This window comes from Pelobates fuscus, chromosome 2 (genome assembly GCF_036172605.1).
Source record: "Pelobates fuscus isolate aPelFus1 chromosome 2, aPelFus1.pri, whole genome shotgun sequence".
Lineage (NCBI taxonomy): Eukaryota > Metazoa > Chordata > Amphibia > Anura > Pelobatidae > Pelobates > Pelobates fuscus.
The window spans coordinates 266,909,491-266,927,465 of record NC_086318.1 but is presented as its reverse complement, the minus strand read 5'-3'; the positions used below and the strand labels follow the sequence as shown (position 1 = coordinate 266,927,465).

The following is a 17,975-nucleotide window of genomic DNA, read 5'->3' as shown; positions in this document are numbered from 1 at the left end:
TTTACCAGCAGCTGCTGCATTTCCCACCCTAGTCTTATACTCGAGTCAATAAGTTTTCCCAGTTTTTTGGGGTAAAATTAGGGGCCTCGGCTTATATTCGAGTATATACGGTATTTTACGCTCTTGAGAAAGGCGTGTGAGCACGCCGAAACGCGCGTCGAGCGTTTTTGCCGTATTTTGTTTTTAATACTGGGGGATGCTTTTGGCTAACTTTATAATGGGGGAAGCCTGCTAATGTTTTGGACTGGGTGACTGGACTTCGACCAGAGCGATAAGTAATCTCTCAATCAGCAACAGCAATATCCAGTCCTGACAGTGCATGGTACTAGGGGGCTTTGCAGTTTATGCCTTTATATATATATTTAGACGACCTTTGAGGCAGTTCATATCTCCTTAGTCAGTCAGACAGTGGGGACTATTCAACGCTAGGCTGCCTCGAAGCAGCAGTTTAGTGGAATATACTCATGAGTCAGACCGGAGGGTGAGGATATTTTAGCTAGCTGGAATGCTCTTTTGCACAATTTAGCGGCAGGCTGCCTCGAAGCAGCAGGTTAACTAAGTGCACATAAGCACTGGACCGGCTGTGTTACATTTCTTCTACTACTGTACATATGTATATATACTCTATTTGCCAAATATTATTGCTGACCTCCTTGGAGGAGACTGTATATAGATGTGCTCCATATAAGCTGCCCAGGCATACCCTATAGCATCAGCTGTTCAGCAGGGTTCACAATCTGTGTTCCGATCTGAACAACTATAAAGGCTAGTGGGGACCAGGTTACCCCTCTACCATCCGGAGGCTACTAGACAATACATGACGTCTGCCTCTGTGATACTCTAAACCTGACCTAACCCGATACCAAGGCTTCTATTGTGTACCCATTAGAGATATATTTAAACTAATGGATTCTGACTCTTGTCCCCATCGACTGAACAGTTCCGTACGCACTACCATACTGCTGTATATTTAGAGTAGCATTTCTGGACGGACACGTCCACACAGAGACTCTGTGGGTCCGTTCTTAATTATATGTATCTCTAAACAGAGTCAAAAATAGGAACTGTCATTCTAAGTTTAAAAAGCCAGGATATCTACTAAACCCTACGTGCATGTATGGATGAGGGGGTAGAAATATCTGATCAAATATAGAACATATGGTACACCGCATATACTTAATACTATATCTCAGATATCCCTCTCTACTAACTTTACTGCTACTGGGTAATATCCAATACCGCATCCACCTAGTTTTTAATTCACTTCTAGTTTACACGAGTGTTTCACCATCACTGTATGTCTGTTTTGTCCGCAAGCGGCTTAATAAAGGGTATATCCCACAATTAATTATTTTTACCTTATATTTAGAGATATCATCTTGTGGAATAGACACTCTACTGCTTCGGCTGTAGTTGTGCAACTGTTCCACTTTAGTCTTTTCTCTCTCAATGTTTGGGGTTCATGCCCCTTGATATCTCTGTAACCCCTCAGGAATCTAGGTGTGGACTTAACCCACTCCATAGTATTCCTCTCTTTTCTCTATATACGGTATTTATTATTAAAAAAAAATACAGAAAAATGCAAAAAAAAAAATTGAGTTTTTTTGTACAGTTTTTGCAATAATAATGTGTGCCTAATTAGTGCAGGTTAAAGAAAGTAATTAAAAATAAATTCATTTAGTTGTTCTGATTTACAGAATATATAATGTGTCTGGGATTTTAAGTTATTTTTGGTAGTTACAGGTCACAAAGCACAAGGAGTAAAATAAACTTTTAATGTGGAGCGATTTTAGAATTTGGTATGTTTGTCTTGTAAGCTTAATAGCCATAAAAGAAAACAAAACAAAATTCCCACACAAAAGTATATATTTATATAAAGTAGACATAACAGGCTATTGTCCTAAGATTGTTTTGACACTTTCTACGTAACCATTTCACCGCCAATCTCTGCTAAATATTGGAGTAAAATTTAGTTTTTTGGCACACAAACTTATAAGAAAGAACTTCTCATGTGTATTTTGTAAAGTTGGTGTGTGCTATTCCTGTACAAAGTTTTATTTTGTGTTCAGTTACTTCTGCTGAGTACAACGATACCCCCATTGTATGTCTTTGGCACTATTTTGTGAAGCTACAGTGCCATATAGGAGACCTGTCCGTTTCAACATTTACAGTAGAATTTTGAGAGGCGGATTTAATGGGCTTATGCTTCAATTTGGGGTATTATAGCAGTTTGACTGTTCAAAAAAAAAAAAAAACACAAAGGCCTACCATTTGTAAAAGTAGACATTCCAGGGTATCTCATATGGTGCATATTGTGCCTTAACATGCCCCCATTTTTTCACCAATATATGCCAAAGTATGTGGTAAAAAATAACTTTGGGCATTTTTTTACATACGGATACATTTTTGCTGGGCATTTTGTACATTTCATATGTGCCACTAAGTTCAAACCCCCCAAATTATGCTCAGCTAAGTCTTCTGAGTAAAACAATATGCCCAATGTATTACCTAGACACTATTTTGTGAAGATACACTGCTGTAAAAGAGACGTGACAAGTTAAGGTTTTTAAGTGTGAATTTTCATGGAGGGTTTTGATGCGTCCGTGTCCCACTTTGGAGCACTTGAGCAGGCTACATATTACAACTACACCATAAAGGCATACCATTTCTTAAAGAGAACATCCCAGGGTATTTCAAAAGGCATAATTTGAACCTTAGCGTGGGATAATTTTTCCGCTAGCTTGTACCAAGTGTAGTGGTAATAAGCATAGTGGTAGTGTTTTTTTTGCCTTTTTGACACACAAAGTGAGTTTGCACAGTATATTTTGCAAGTCGTATGTGTGCTACGACTGTATAATACTTCAGATGTTGCTCAGCTATGTCGGCTGAGTACAGCAATACCCCCATATGTACATTTGCCTGGTATATGTGGACATCGGAGGGGCAAATTTGGGACACAGCCATTCCAGTTCTTTTCAAACTTTAAATTTTTACACTGTGCCCATGTCCCATTTTAAAATATTTTACCAGGCTATATAATCCAAACACCCCATGAAGCCGTACCTTTTCTTAAAGAAGACATCCCAGGGTATTTCAAAAGGCCTTAGCGTGGGATCATTTTTTTCCGCTAGCTTGTACAAAGTGTAGTGGTAATAAGCATTTTTTCTGCCTTTTTGACACAAAAAGTGAGTTTGCACAGTATATTTTGCAAACCTTATGTGTACTACGACTGTATAATACTTCATATGTTGCTCAGCCGAGTCGGCTGAGTACAGCAATACCCCCGTATGTTCCTTTGCCAGGTATATGTGGACATTGAAGGGGCACATTTGAGACACAGCCATTCCAGTTTTTCTCAAATTTTGAATTTTTACGCTGTGTCCATGTCCCATTTTAGAGTATTTTACAAGGCTATATAATCTAATTACAACATAAAGGCATACCATTTCTTAAAGAAGACATCCCAGGGTAATTCAAAAGGCATATTTTGAACCTTAGCGTGGGATCGTTTTTCTACTAGCTTGTACCAAGTGTAGTGGTAATGAGCATTTTTTTATGTATTTTTTTTACTTTGTAAAACTTTTTTTACTTTGTAAAACTTTTTTTACTTTGTAGAACCCGTTTAATTTATTTATTTTTACTTATTACATATTTTACACTGACTTTTTTACACTTTTACATTTTTTTCTAAACTTTTCTTTTACCGTTAACCCCTAACTAGCAGTAAGCAGCACTAACAGTAAATTCCCCCCTTTCACATAACTCCCACCCACTCCAGCTAGCAAAATATATAATTATAAAATATTTAAATTATTTAAATTTAACCCCTGAGGGATAAAAAAAAAAAAAATTTAATCCTCAGGGGTTAAAATAAATTAGATTACAGTATAATACTGTGATCTGTATTTTGATCACTGTAGGCAGTGATCAACTGGCATGGAAGGGGTTAATTTTTATTTAGACTGGGTAAAGGGGGGTGTTTTTTTGTTTTTTTACTTAAACATTACTAAAACATTTTTTTGAAACTTTTTTTTACCTTTTTAAAGCTTAATATAAAACTTTTTTTAACGTTAACCCCTCGTCAGCCTAACACCAAATTCCCCAATTCCCCACTAACTAACACCCATCCCAGCTAGCTAAATATATAATTTTTAAATTAATTAATAAAATAAATGTAACACCTGAGGGTTAAAAAAAATAAAATTATTATTAACCCTCAGGGGTTAAAAAAAAAAAAAATCAGATGACATTAAAATGTATACCCTGCCAATTGATCACTGTAGTCAGTGATCAATTGGCAGGGAAGAGGTTATTTTTTTTTAAAGCAGGGGAAAGGGGGGGGGAAGGATTTAACTTTTTTTTTTTGTTTGTTTGTTTTTTTACACAGCAGCACTGATCCGTCTCCCTGCACTTCACACAGAACCCGGAAGTGCAGGGAGGCGGAAGGTGAGTACATGCAACACATGTGCTCGCTCTGACAGCCTGTCAGAGCGAGCACTGCTGCTAGGGCAGCCCGATCGTGTGCTCCCGGTCTGCCTCTAATACAGAGGCAGACCGGAGCACCGTTAACCCCGCAATTGTGGCGATCTGGGGTTAACTTTAGAAAATGACGGAAATTTTCCGTCAACGGTCCTTAACTGAAGGACAAGGTTGACGGAAAATTTCCGTCTGCGGTCGGGAAGGGGTTAACAGACTCCAATGTTGATTATTTACTCCCATACCCACTTTTCCAAATTATTATGCAAATTATATTTTTCTCATTTACCTAAATAATTGATGTAAATAACAGTCAGCATAATTCTCATGTTATCAACTATTAAGAGTACAATTCAAATTTTATTGAACAAACCTCTTAATGATAACAGTATTTTTTTTTTTTTAACATAAAAAACTTACAATGCACTGTTCCAAATTATTACGCACAGTAAGTTTCAAAACACTTCATAACACTTCATAGGTTGTAAAGAACTGAAAATTGTCATTTGTTATGTTTGCAGCATATTTGCTGAATTTAAAAGCTATTTCAATCAAACTTATAATAACATTTTAACTTTTTAAACATTTTAACAGGTCACGTTACATTTTAATATAGGACCCCTTATTTGATAGCAGCTTCACAAGTCTTGCATCCATTGAACTTGTGAGTTTTGGGACAGTTTCGGCTTGAATTTGTTTGCAAGATGTCCGAATAGCCAGAGCTGCTGTTTGGATGTAAACTGATGTAAACTGCCTACCACCCTCACAGATCTTTTGCTTGAGGATGCTCCAACGGTTCTCAATAGGATTGAGGTCAGGGGAGGATGGAGGCCACACCGTGACTTTCTCTCCTTTTATCCACCATAGCAGCCATTGATGCAGAGGTATTCTTTGCAGCATGAGATGGTGCATTGTCATGCATTAAGATTATTTTATTACGGAAAGCATAGTTCTTCCATCTGTACCAGGGAAGAAAGTGGTCAGTCAGAAACTCCACATACTTTTCAGAGGTCATCTTTACACCTTCGGGGACCCTAAAGGGGCGGACCAGCTCTCTTCCCATGATTCCGGCCCAAAACATGACTCCACCACCGCCTTGCTGACGTTGCAGCCTTGTTGAAACAGGGTGGCCGTCCACCAACTATCCACTACTCCATCCATCTGGACCATCCAGGGTTGCACGGCACTCATCAGTGAACAGGACTGTTTGAAAATTAGTCTTTGTTACGGTACACCCAGGTATATGAGGGGTTAATACCGTTCCCTTTCAGAATGGAGAAGCAGCTAACGAAAGCTCCAATTAGCCGAACAGGAACCATACAAAATCCTTCACGAACCAAACAGCCGAACGAGTAAACCATACGAATCCAATATTCCCCAAGTACGAGACCAAGCTCCGTATTGAGGGTCAAGCAGGGATCTCATTGAATGTGGGCTACCTGCCTGGTATTTATGCAGGCTTTCCACCAGGTATACACTCCCCTAGGGGACCTGGTGGAAAACTGGGACAATAAGAATACAGTAGCCAATCACAGTGGCATAGGCATAAACACTCCCATTTAGCTGAAAAGACCCTCCTCTCTATTCTGGAGATATTTGGATAAGTAATCCAATTATCTCAGAGGATAGAGGCAAATCGCCATTTTACATGTGACAGTAAAAACACACAAAAATGTATAACAGGAAAAATACAGAATGCCCTATACACATTTAACGTATCCCCAGATAGCTTAGATCTGAGCGCACATTATTGCCGAATGGCCCCCAGATCTGATACACAGAGTCCAATCGCCATGGAGCCAAAGTCTTTCACATTGTCTTTCGGTATACGAAGGGCTCCATGGGATGGCTATCTGAGTTAAGTCCATTTGTGCGGCAAAGTTCCGAACGGACCGGCGTTCGTATGCTAGATGACAGAAGAAGGGAGGTTGGAAACAAACGAACGGGGTGTACGCACAGGCAATTAACCGATCAAACAGAGGAACCCAAGGAGAAAGAGAGATAATCCAAAGACAGATGGGTCTGTCACAGTCTTCATGTATTTTTCTGCCCAATGCAGCCGTTTCTGCTTGTGAGCACTGGTTAGTGGTGGCCGAATAGAAGGTTTATGCACAGTTGCAAGACTCTGGAGGACTCTAAACCTTGATGTCCGTGGGACTCCAGAGGCACCAGCATCTTCAAATATCTGTTTGCTGCTATGTAATGGTATTTTAGCAGCTGCGCTCTTGATCCGATGCATGGATCTGGCAGAAATCTTTCTCAATGTGCCTTTATCTGCACAAACCCGTCTGTGTTCTGAATTAGCCACAAATCTCTTAATAGTGCGATGATCACGCTTAAGTTTTTGTGAAATATCCAATGTTTTCATACCTTCTCCAAGGCATTGAACTATTTCACTCTTTTCGGCAGCAGAGAGATCCTTTTTCTTCCCCATATTGCATGAAAATGGTGCTCTTCTTAATAATGCGGAACACTCTCCTTTAGTAGTTTTCCTTAAATTGGGCTTACCTGGCAATCTACCGTATATACTCGAGTATAAGACGAGTTTTTCAGCACATTTTTTGTGCTGAAAAACACTCACTCGTCTTATACTCGAGTCAGTTGTCTGTATTATGGCAATTTTCATTGCCATAATACAGACAAGGACCGGGGGCTGTCAGGAAGCTGTAACTTACCTTCACCGCAGCTCCTGTCAGCTCCCTTCTCTCTCCTCCGTCCGTACAGCTCCCAGGTCAGCTCCCTCTGCAAATCTCGCGAGAGCCGCGGGGTCAGAGCGTTGCCACGGGTTACCGTGGCAACGCTCCGCGCGGCCGCGAGAGTTGCAGAGGAAGCTGACCTGGGAGCTGTACGGACGGAGGAGAGAGAAGGGAGCTGACAGGAGCTGCGGTGAAGGTAAGTTACAGCTTCCTGACAGCCCCCCTCCTACAGCCCATCCACTGGACCACCAGGGAGTGAGAGCCCCCCTCCCTGGCCAGCTAACAAGCAGGGAGGGGGGACGAAAAAAAAAATAATAATAAAAAAAAAAAATAAATAATAACATTAAAAAAAATATATATATTACAATAATAATTAATAAAATGCCCACCCCCACCAATGCTCTGCACTCACACACACACACACACACACACACACACACTGCACTCACACACACTGCACTGCATTCATACACACTGCATACATACACACATACACACACTGCATTCACACTGCACTCATACACACACTGCACTCAATTCATTATATACACACTGCACTCACACACTGCACTCATATACACACACTGCATACACACTGCATACACACTGCACTGCATTCATTATATACACACTGCACTCATATACACACACTGCACTCATTATATACACACTGCATACACACTGCACTCATACACACACACTGCACTCATATACACACACGGCACTGCATTCATACATACACACTGCATTCATTATATACACACTGCACTCACACACTGCACTCATACACACTGCATACACACTGCACTCATACACACTGCATACACACTGCACTCATACACACACTGCACTGCATTCATTATACACACACTGCACTCATATACACGCACTGCACTCATATACACGCACTGCACTCCATTCATTATATACACACTGCATTCATACACACACTGCATACACACACAGCATTCATATACACACTGCATTCATACACACACACACTGCATTCATTATACACACACTGTAAATAAATATTCAGTTAATATAACTTTTTTAGGATCTAATTTTATTTAGAAATTTACCAGTAGCTGCTGCATTTTCCACCTTAGTCTTATACTCGAGTCAATAAGTTTTCCCAGTTTTTTTGGGTAAAATTAGGGGCCTCGGCTTATATTCGGGTCGTCTTATACTCGAGTATATACGGTAATTATCACAGGTGTCCGAGATTGTTTTCAGTGATCAAAAGAGCCCTGAGACACAATGCCATCCATGAGTTAAACTGAATAACAAAATATTTAATCTTTGTGACACTTAAATAGAATTTGCATAATAATTTGGAACAGGGTGTAATGTGAGGGAATGAACACCCCTCATAAACGCAGGATGTTACTCAGAGACAAAACAAGCTCAGGCTGCCATTCTGTGCGTCCAGAGAACACACTTTGTCAAAACCAAAATCCCAACCTTTGGTACCATGGACTACTTTATACAATATCACTCAACTCACACGTCAAAAGCTAGAGGCATGGGGTGATATTCTCCACATTTGGTTGAGTTGCCCAAAACTATCAAAATACTGGCATGAAGTAACACGACTTGTAGCTTCAGTAACGGGACTAAACATGCCTTTCTACTACATAAATTCCCACCAAATATTGCGACAGCTACGGTGTATCCCACTTACCAAAGAAACATAGCAGCATTTACACTTCTCAGTGGAAAGTGGTGTAGTAATGAGGCCCAGATAGTACAGGAATGTACCCACCTAGTGGATCAAAACAAAACCTCCGAATGTGCAGCGAGAATGGCGGCCAACCAACAGAACAAAAAATGGAAGCCTGGGAACGCTGGAATGAGGTCATGAAAAGCCATGGCACCATACACAAGTGACCACAAGCCCCCTGAAGTGTCGACAGCCGCGCTCATATAAGATACTCATATGGGAAGTTCATACAAGTAAGTCATGTCAGACAATCACTGTATAATATTGGAAAGAGGGTACTAGGTGTATGCCTTCCGTGCAATTGCACGGGTATCAGACATCAGACTTTCTTACAGCAGTATTGGGGCTTGATAGTTTGAAAATCAGGCTGCTGAATAAAGATATGTGAGGGTCAGATAGGCTTTCAATTAAGCTGAGGGAGGGGGATAAGTATCTAAAGCACAGAAATGAGGGGATGGTTATTCAAATAAAAACAAACATATCAATAAAAGGGAGGGGTCGGAGGTCAGTCAGAAATCAGAGGGGAAATAGAGGAATGCATATAGGTGAATAAAACAATTACATACAGGGCTAGCAAAACTACACTTTAGCATGACAGACAAGATATAAAAGGCAAGAAAATATACAATGCACACAAGATATGTAAAATAAAAAAATGTACAGGGTGGTTAAATTAAATATAAATGATGCTGTGCAGGATAGAGTCTTGGTGTGGTCTTCCAGAAGATCAGCTGATGGAGTGCTGAGTTTCCTACAGCAGTGTTGGGGCTTGATAGTTTGTAAATCAGGCTTTGCTTATTGCAGACGATCAGCTGATGGAACACTGATTTTTTTTTACAGCAGTATTGGGGCTTGATGATGAGCTTGCACTATTTGTTAGGGACCTTTTTATATATATATATATATATATATATCTCACGTATTCGTTTCCCTCCAGATGTGACATTTACATGTCACCTCCCGATGTGACATTCTACAGTAGCCAGCCTGTGCAATTTGCTCTCTTGAACAATTAACCTTTTGGTATGGTTTAGTTTGAGATATATATATATATATATATATATATATATATATATATATATATATATATATATATATATATATATATATATATATATATAACAGGGGGCTGGCTGCACTCATCTGAATATGCATAAGTAGGGTGCTGCTGGGAGTCAGTTTACACAATAAAAACAGAAAATCCATCGCACTCAATTATCCCCTAAACAGCAACTTAAGTACTGACAGATTTAGTTTAAAAAAAAAAAAAACTAAATCTGTCAGCACTTAAGTTGCTGTTTAGGGGATAATTGAGTGCGCTGGATTTTCTGTTTTTAGGGGATAATGGAGTGCGCTGGATTTTCTGTTTTTATTTGTGAATCTGTATGTGTCAGTGTATCTGCATTCGTGTATCTGTATGTCAGTGTATGTCTGTATCTCACTGTATATGTTACTGTATGTGTCAATGTGTGTGTCAGTGTATCTGTGCGCCGGTGTATGTGTATGCGTGTATCTGTATGCCAGTGTATGTGTCTGTGCATCAGTCTGTATCTCAGGGCTCGACTAATCAAACCCGCCAGGTCACCATGGCGACTAGGAATTTTTTCCTGGTGCCTGAAAAATGTCGGCCCAGAGTGGCATGGGAGAATGCAGGTGGCCAGCTGTAGGGGAGCAGAGGAAGTCGGTCACCCAGCCGCGCGAGAGCGGAGGCGGACGGCCAGCCGCGCAACAGCGGAGGCCGGTCTAGAGGGAGGGCAGAGACGGACCGGCTGTCATCGCCTTGCTCTGCTCCCTCGCGTACCCTGCAGGGATGCCGGAATATGAGGTAATTCCGGCCACCGGCATACTAAACTATGGAGTGCGCGACAGGGAGCAGAGCAGGGAGATGACAGCAGCCCCACTGGACCCCAGGGAAAGCCTATCCACTCCAGCTCTCAAAAAGGTAGGGAGGCTGGGTGGGTTTCAATCAAAATAATTGTAAAAATTTAACTTCTGTATGTGTGATTGTGTATCAGTGTGAGTCTGTCAGTTTGTGTGTGACTGTCTGAGTGAGTGTTTGTATATGTGTCTGAGAGCTTGCGTCTGTGAGTGTGTGTGTCTCTTAGGGAGTGTCTGTTTAGGTTACTGGTGTCCCTCTGATTACATGGGAAACGTGATTTTACTTACCTGCCTTCCCACGCCTTGACTGTCTCGCCGTGATTGAATCCACATCCATGGCTGAGATAATCAATCGTGGTGATCTCAGCCAATCAATGCTATTCTGCATGCACTAATCTGCATTTCCTCAAAGAGATGCATTAAATCAATGCATCAGTATGGGGAACATTCAGCTCCTCCATGCCGAGCGTGGTTTGAGTGATGGCCACTAGAGGTGTTACTAAGCAGCAATGTAAACACTGTCTTTTCTCTGAAAAGGCAGGGTTTACATAAAAGCCTGAAGGGACAAGCTATAGACACCAGACCCACAATATTAAGCTGCAGTGGTTCTGGTGACTATAGTGTCCTGTAAGAATTCTATTTTTGTCGCTGAAAATTAAGCTTTGTTGGTTAAAAACAAAACTGGCTCCTAACTTTTTTAGCCAACTCCTAAATTCCAAGCAAATTTGTCAAGCCCTGGTGTATTTGTATGTATGTTAGTGTAGCGGTGTATCAGTGAATGTGTGTGTCAGGGTTTGTGTGTGTATATGTGTGTCAGTGTGTGCATGTCAATACATCCTCAAGTGTGTCCGGTTATGTATCGGTGTATCTGTGTGTCAATGTATCCTCAAGTGTGTCCGGTTATGTATCGGTGTGTATGTGTGTCAATGTATCCTCAAGTGTGTCCGGTTATGTATCGGTGTATCTGTGTGTCAATGTATCCTCAAGTGTGTCAGGATGTGTCAGGGCGTGTCTCTGTGTGTGTCAGGGCGTGTCTCTGTGTGTGTCAGGGCGTGTCTCTGTGTGTGTCAGGGCGTGTCTCTGTGTGTGTCAGGGCGTGTCTCTGTGTGTGTCAGGGCGTGTCTCTGTGTGTGTCAGGGCGTGTCTCTGTGTGTGTCAGGGCGTGTCTCTGTGTGTGTCAGGGCGTGTCTCTGTGTGTGTCAGGGCGTGTCTCTGTGTGTGTCAGGGCGTGTCTCTGTGTGTGTCAGGGCGTGTCTCTGTGTGTGTCAGGGCGTGTCTCTGTGTGTGTCAGGGCGTGTCTCTGTGTGTGTCAGTGTTTGTATCTGTATGTGTTGGGGTAGGAATCCTTAAGTGTGTCAGTGCATGTGTATATGTATGTGTTTCTGTATCTGCATGTGTGTCAGGTATGTATTGTGTGTGTGTGTGTGTGTGTGTCAGGCTAGGTATCTATGTGTCTGTGTACCTGCATGTGTATCAGAGTATGTATCTGAGTGTCAGGGTATGTATCCTTAAGTGTGTTAGTGTATGTATCTATGTGTCTGTTACCTGCATGGGTGTCAGTGTGTGTATCTCTGTGTATCAGGATGTGTCTGTGTGTACAGGGTTGATGTTCCAGGAGGGATAAGCCAAATGGCTAATGATTTAGGTAAACTAGAAAAATGGTCAGAGTTGTGGCAACTGACATTTAATGTGGATAAGTGCAAGATAATGCATCTTGGACGTAAAAACATAAGGGCAGAGTACAGAATATTTGATCGAGTCCTAACATCAACTTCTGAGGAAAGGGATTTATGGGTAATTATTTCAGATTACTTAAAGGTAGACAGAGCAGCAGGAAATGCTAGCAGAATGCTTGGTTGTATAGGGAGAGGTATTAGCAGTAGAAAGAGGGAAGTGTCAATGCCATTGTACAGAACACTGGTGAGACCTCACTTGGACTATTGTACGCAGTACTGGAGTCCGTATCTCCAGAAGGAAATTGATACTTTAGAGAGAGTTCAGAGAAGGGCTACTAAACTGGTTCGTGGATTGCAGGATAAAACTTACAAGGAAAGGTTAAAGGATCTTAACATGTATAGCTTGGAGGAAAGACGAGACAGGGGGGATGTGATAGAAACATTTAAATACATAAAGGGAATCAACACAGTAAAGGAGGGGACTATAAGAAGAAAAACTACCACAACAAGAGGACAGTCTTAAATTAGATGGGCAAAGGTTTAAAAATAATATCAGGAAGTATTACTTTACTGAGAGGGTAGTGGATGCATGGATTAGCCTTCCAGCTTAAGTGGTAGAGGTTAACACAGCAAGGGAGTTTAAAGGACCACTACAGTGCCAGGAAAACATACTAGTTTTCCTGGCACTATAGTACCCTGAGGGTGCCCCCACCCTCAGGGTCCCCCCTCCCACCGGGCTCTCCTCCCTCTTCTTCCATCACCGGCTGAATGTGCATGCGTGGCAAGAGCCGCACGCCCATTCAGCCAGTCCATAGGAAAGCATTCACAATGCTTTCCTATGGACGCTGGTATCTTCCCGCTGTGAAAATCACAGTGAGAAGCGCGGAAGCCCTCTAGCAGCTGTCAATGAGACAGCCACTAGAGGCTGGATTAACCCTATTATAAAAATAGCAGTTTCTATGGTTAAACCTAGCTGGACCTGGCACCCAGACCACTTCATTAAGCTGAAGTGGTCTGGGTGTCTATAGTGGTCCTTTTAAGCATGTGTGGGATGGGCATAAGGCTATCCTAACTATAAGATACGGCCAGGGACTAACTAAAGTATTTCGAAAATTGGGCAGACTAAATGGGCCGAATGGTTATCACATTCTATATTTCTATATGTGTGTAAGTGTGTTTATGTGTACCTGTATGTGTGTATCTGTGTGTATGTGTATATGCATGTTTGTCAGTGTTAGTATCTGTATGTTTGTGTATTATTGCATCTGTGTGTCTGTGCATCTGTATGTTTGTCAGTGTGCGTATCTGCAGGTGTGTTTGTGTATCTGTATCTACATGTTTGTCAGTGTTTTTTTTTCCTGTGTGTCTGCATGTGTGACAGTTTGTGTGTCTGGGGCAGAGGAGAAGCAGGGACAGTATGGGGCGAAGGAGAAGCATGGAGAGCATGGGGCAGAGAAGAAGCAGTTGGAGTCTAGGGCAGAGAAAATGGGGAGATTGAACCGAGAAAAATTTATACATTTGAAATAAATGCAACTATATTAATTATAACATTTTGATAATGTGAAGGGTACAATTTATGGAAATTGGCTGGCAAGAGGTACTCAAGTGAAAAAAGGTTGGGAACCACTGGTCTAATCTATTTAACTTAGACATTTTGTTATGGTTTCATTTATTTGTTGTATTGAAGTGTTAAGCTGCAAAGTCCTGACACAGGATACTGGATCAGACAAAAGAGCACAGCATTCTAAAGGCACATCCAAGGAGAAGCACAACCCACAGAGGCTACAGAACACCTGAGCACCAAAATCATCCGAATCGAGGTAGGGCTTTTGGAGGCATCTTTCACTAATATTTATTAATATAATACAAAACAAGTGTTTTGTGTATGTGAAACCACACTGTATAACACCCTCACAGATTCAACAAGTTGCATTTTAGTTGAAAACAATTATATATTTAATTAATGTTATCTAAGTTATTAAAAACCTCATCATGTCAGTTTCATCATCGATTGGTTGATGTAAGCATGGAGTAAATGGAGTGTACTTTATTGAGAAAAAAATATATACCTTTTCATTTTGCTCTTCAAAAGGGTCAAAAGTAAAATCTGAAACAGCAATGCGAAAAAGACAATCAAAGATAGGCTTGGCAAGATCAGTACAAAGTATCCGTGATTTGGATAGCTGGTCCTGAATTCCTAGTATAATGTGTTGAACAGACAGATTCTGAAAGTTGGGGGAAAACAAAAACAAACAGTAAAACAAATTGCAACAAAAAACACAGTTTCTAAGCTTAAACTGATCAACATAAAGGTCAAATAAACATGTATTTCTAGAAAAGAAAAAAAAAATAGGTGAAAAAATTGACTTAAAAAAGCATCTGCAAGTAAATGTACTCATTTACTTGCAATGACAGCTTAGCTTAGTGCTCCAGCTTTAGGAAACCAGAAAAAGTGACAGGTGCCCAGTAGACCCCATGTAAGTGGTCATCCAATTCACAGTTAATCTGCTTATCCTAGAAGGCAACCAGGCACACTATGTAACATAACCACTACAGAGCACAGTAGTGGTTATGGTGTTTAGAGTATTCCTTTAATATGAGAAAGCCTGCAGTCTGCCCATATATAGCTGCATTCAAAACTTGATATGTTATGAAGGTGTTTAACAGGATAACAAGTCACATTTTGGTTTCTACTAACTGATGCAATGGTTTCCTTTATGACTCCATGAATGAAACTAATGTTACCTGCTAAATTAAACATGCCCTAAAACCTTAATAGGTTAAATTAACTTGAATCTTTCTTAAAACAATGAGATAGAGGAGAATGCATGCCCCTGGTCAAGTTACAAATTTGCAGCAAATCATTGAAATTTTAAGGTGAGTTTTTCTTTATATCTATGTATTGATCTGTTCCAAAATCTGTTCAAACGGCTTGGTGTCAATTGTTTGAGCAACCTTAGTTTGTTGTGCACAAGCATGGCTAACTGTGTCTTTTAGCTAGAAGGGATCATCATTTTGATACATTTTTGTAACACTGAAGTCTAGGCTATTTGGCAATATTATGTAACCTGTCTCCAGTCTGGATCCTTTATTAGTGATTTCTGTTATATATTTAGTTCTGTTAACCTTTTATTTGGCGATTAAGCTTCACCCTATAGAAGATATTTAGTAGACATACCCTCACTATTTATCCTAGCATTTAATAAAAGATTTTCCCCAACTCTGGCATAGGTTTTAGGAAGTTAATGTCTCTTACTAATATTTGCCTTATTTATTTATCAAGATTGCCTTGAGTTTTAATTTTGGGATTTTCACTTTATCATTATATGCTCTATTTTAATAAAAGGGTTATCCAACAATTCCTGTTTCCGTTCCTTCGGCATATGTTTTGCATTTAAACTAGGGTTAGGCCCTTACTAGTTGGTTATTCCCTGGAGACTTTCCTCTTTTCCATGCATTCTTTGTTGTGCATAATATATATATATATATATATATATATATATATATATATATATATATATATATATATATATATATATATATATATCTCACGCTCTCTTCTTGTAACAGCACAGAGTAGTCCATGCTTGGAGACCATTTGACTTGTTTCTATGATCATATGATCATCCAGAGAGGAATCAGTTCATTAATGAAAATGCAGCTCCCCTTTAAATGATTTAGATTGATTAAATCTAATCCCTGCAATTTCTCTGAACTCAGTAGTACACATTGATCTGTAACCGATTGCTAGGTGGTCAGTACTCTGCAGGAAGGAAGGCTATGAATAGTGTAGGGGAGCCCCTGTGTCCTGACTGGATACCTCCACTAGTTTCTCCTCTCAGTTGGAATCAGGAACTGTTAGTGTTTATAGCCCCTATCCCCAGACATCAACGGCACATGATGCTGGGAAGAATAATTGGATTTATTGCTCACAATACAGCCTTTTATGCACAGACCCACCACAAAGAGACACGGTCTTCAACAGGAGTTGTCTAGTTCAGGGCTTTTGTGCTAAAGTAATGATTCTCTATCCTCTATTAGTATAGCATGGTTAAAGGGACACAATAAGCATCCCGACCAGTTCAGCTAATTGAAGTGGTCTGGGTGCTGTGTCCCTTTTGCACCTAGTGCTGCAATGTTAAACATTGCAGTTCCAGAGAAACTGCAATGTTTACATTGCAGGTCTAAGTCTGCCCTCAATGGCTGTCTATCAATCAGACAGCCACTAGAGGGCTTCCGGAATTGTAACTGACTTTTAGTCCATTATCTGATGCTGGACGTCCTCACGCCCTGCATGAGGACCTCCAGCATCATATTTTTTCCCCATAGAAAAGCATTGATTCAATGCTTTCCTATGGGGAGGTCTAATGCGCGCAAGCGCATTTGCCGCGCATGCACATTAGCCCTGCTCACCACGGGATGGAGGAGGGGGCCGAGCTTTGATCCTTTATTTACAGAGTAGGAGGGGGCGTGAGGGAGGCAGAGGGATCAGTAGTGCCAGGAATACAGCTTTGTATTCCTGGCACTACAGTATCTCTTTAAATAATACACAGAGCAGGCTTACTAAATAATAATAATAATAATACTAATATGAATAATCCATTGGATGAGTTTAGTCAACAGAAAATGCTACATACCAATTTTGTGTGTGTGTGGGTAGGTGGGGGATAGAACATTTTATTACCTGCAAAGATGCGTCAATATCCGTTTTCTGTTGACTGTTTCCTGCACTATGAAGACATATAGATAACAAAGCTTCAAGAAATCTCACAGTCTGAACTGACCACTTGTTTTTCTTTTCAGTCCCAATTAAACCACAGGATGAATCAGTTGAACTATGAGCCCCAAGTTCTTTAAAGTCATTTAAAGAAAGCTCTTCAGATAATGTTTTACTTTCATTTTCTTTCATGGCTTGTAACCCCAGGCAAGATCTTTCTTTTGCGGTATTGTTTAAGGTATCAAGACTTGGAGTATGCAGGTTTTGTTTTCGGTCGTCTCTGAAATTGGAAAGTTTTTGGATTATCATTATTACAAGTCGATGACATAAATCAGAGCTGCCAAGTTTATGAAATTGCTTCTGGAACACTGAACTTGATAAGTATAAGCAGTAGCACATAGACCAGATGTCTGCTGCTCTGTATATATGCTCTGCAGAAGGCAAAACAAGGCTTTCCATTGGCAACTTTGGTAAAATGTTGCTTAAATGTTCACTTGCTGTGCTATCATAACCAGAGGTGTCTTCAGATTCATTTGCGTATTCATGTTCAGTTTCTGCCTCTTTGCTTACACACAAAAAGGCCAAGCAAAGAAATATGTTTATTGTGTTTATATTCTGGTGTACTTCCTTTTTCCTCTTTGGAGAAGCATCTTTTAAACCTGCATAGAATTTACTCAAACTCTGGTAAACATCTGAACATGATTGCTGGTTCTGAAGGAGAAGATATGATTCCTGTGTTGGTTCTGTTTTATCATTTTCATTTCCAATTTCTGGCATTAGGTAGTCAATCTGTTGTTCATCAGTGGAGA

The 17,975-nt window shown here is 40.4% G+C and overlaps 1 protein-coding gene across 4 annotated transcripts in view; it reads right to left on the bottom strand.

The window, feature by feature from the left end:
• The window catches only part of LYST (lysosomal trafficking regulator), a 710,683-nt gene that overhangs the window by 583,164 nt on the left and 109,544 nt on the right, over nt 1–17,975 (bottom strand). For all 4 annotated transcript variants that reach the window (XM_063443375.1, XM_063443377.1, XM_063443378.1 and 1 more), the window contains exons 5-6: nt 17,134–17,975; nt 14,519–14,674 (exon numbers count right to left, since the gene is read on the bottom strand). The exon at nt 17,134–17,975 is cut by the window's right edge and continues 110 nt beyond it. In XM_063443375.1, the coding sequence (XP_063299445.1) occupies nt 14,519–14,674; nt 17,134–17,975 (998 nt within the window). The remainder of the gene's footprint in view (nt 1–14,518; nt 14,675–17,133) is intronic.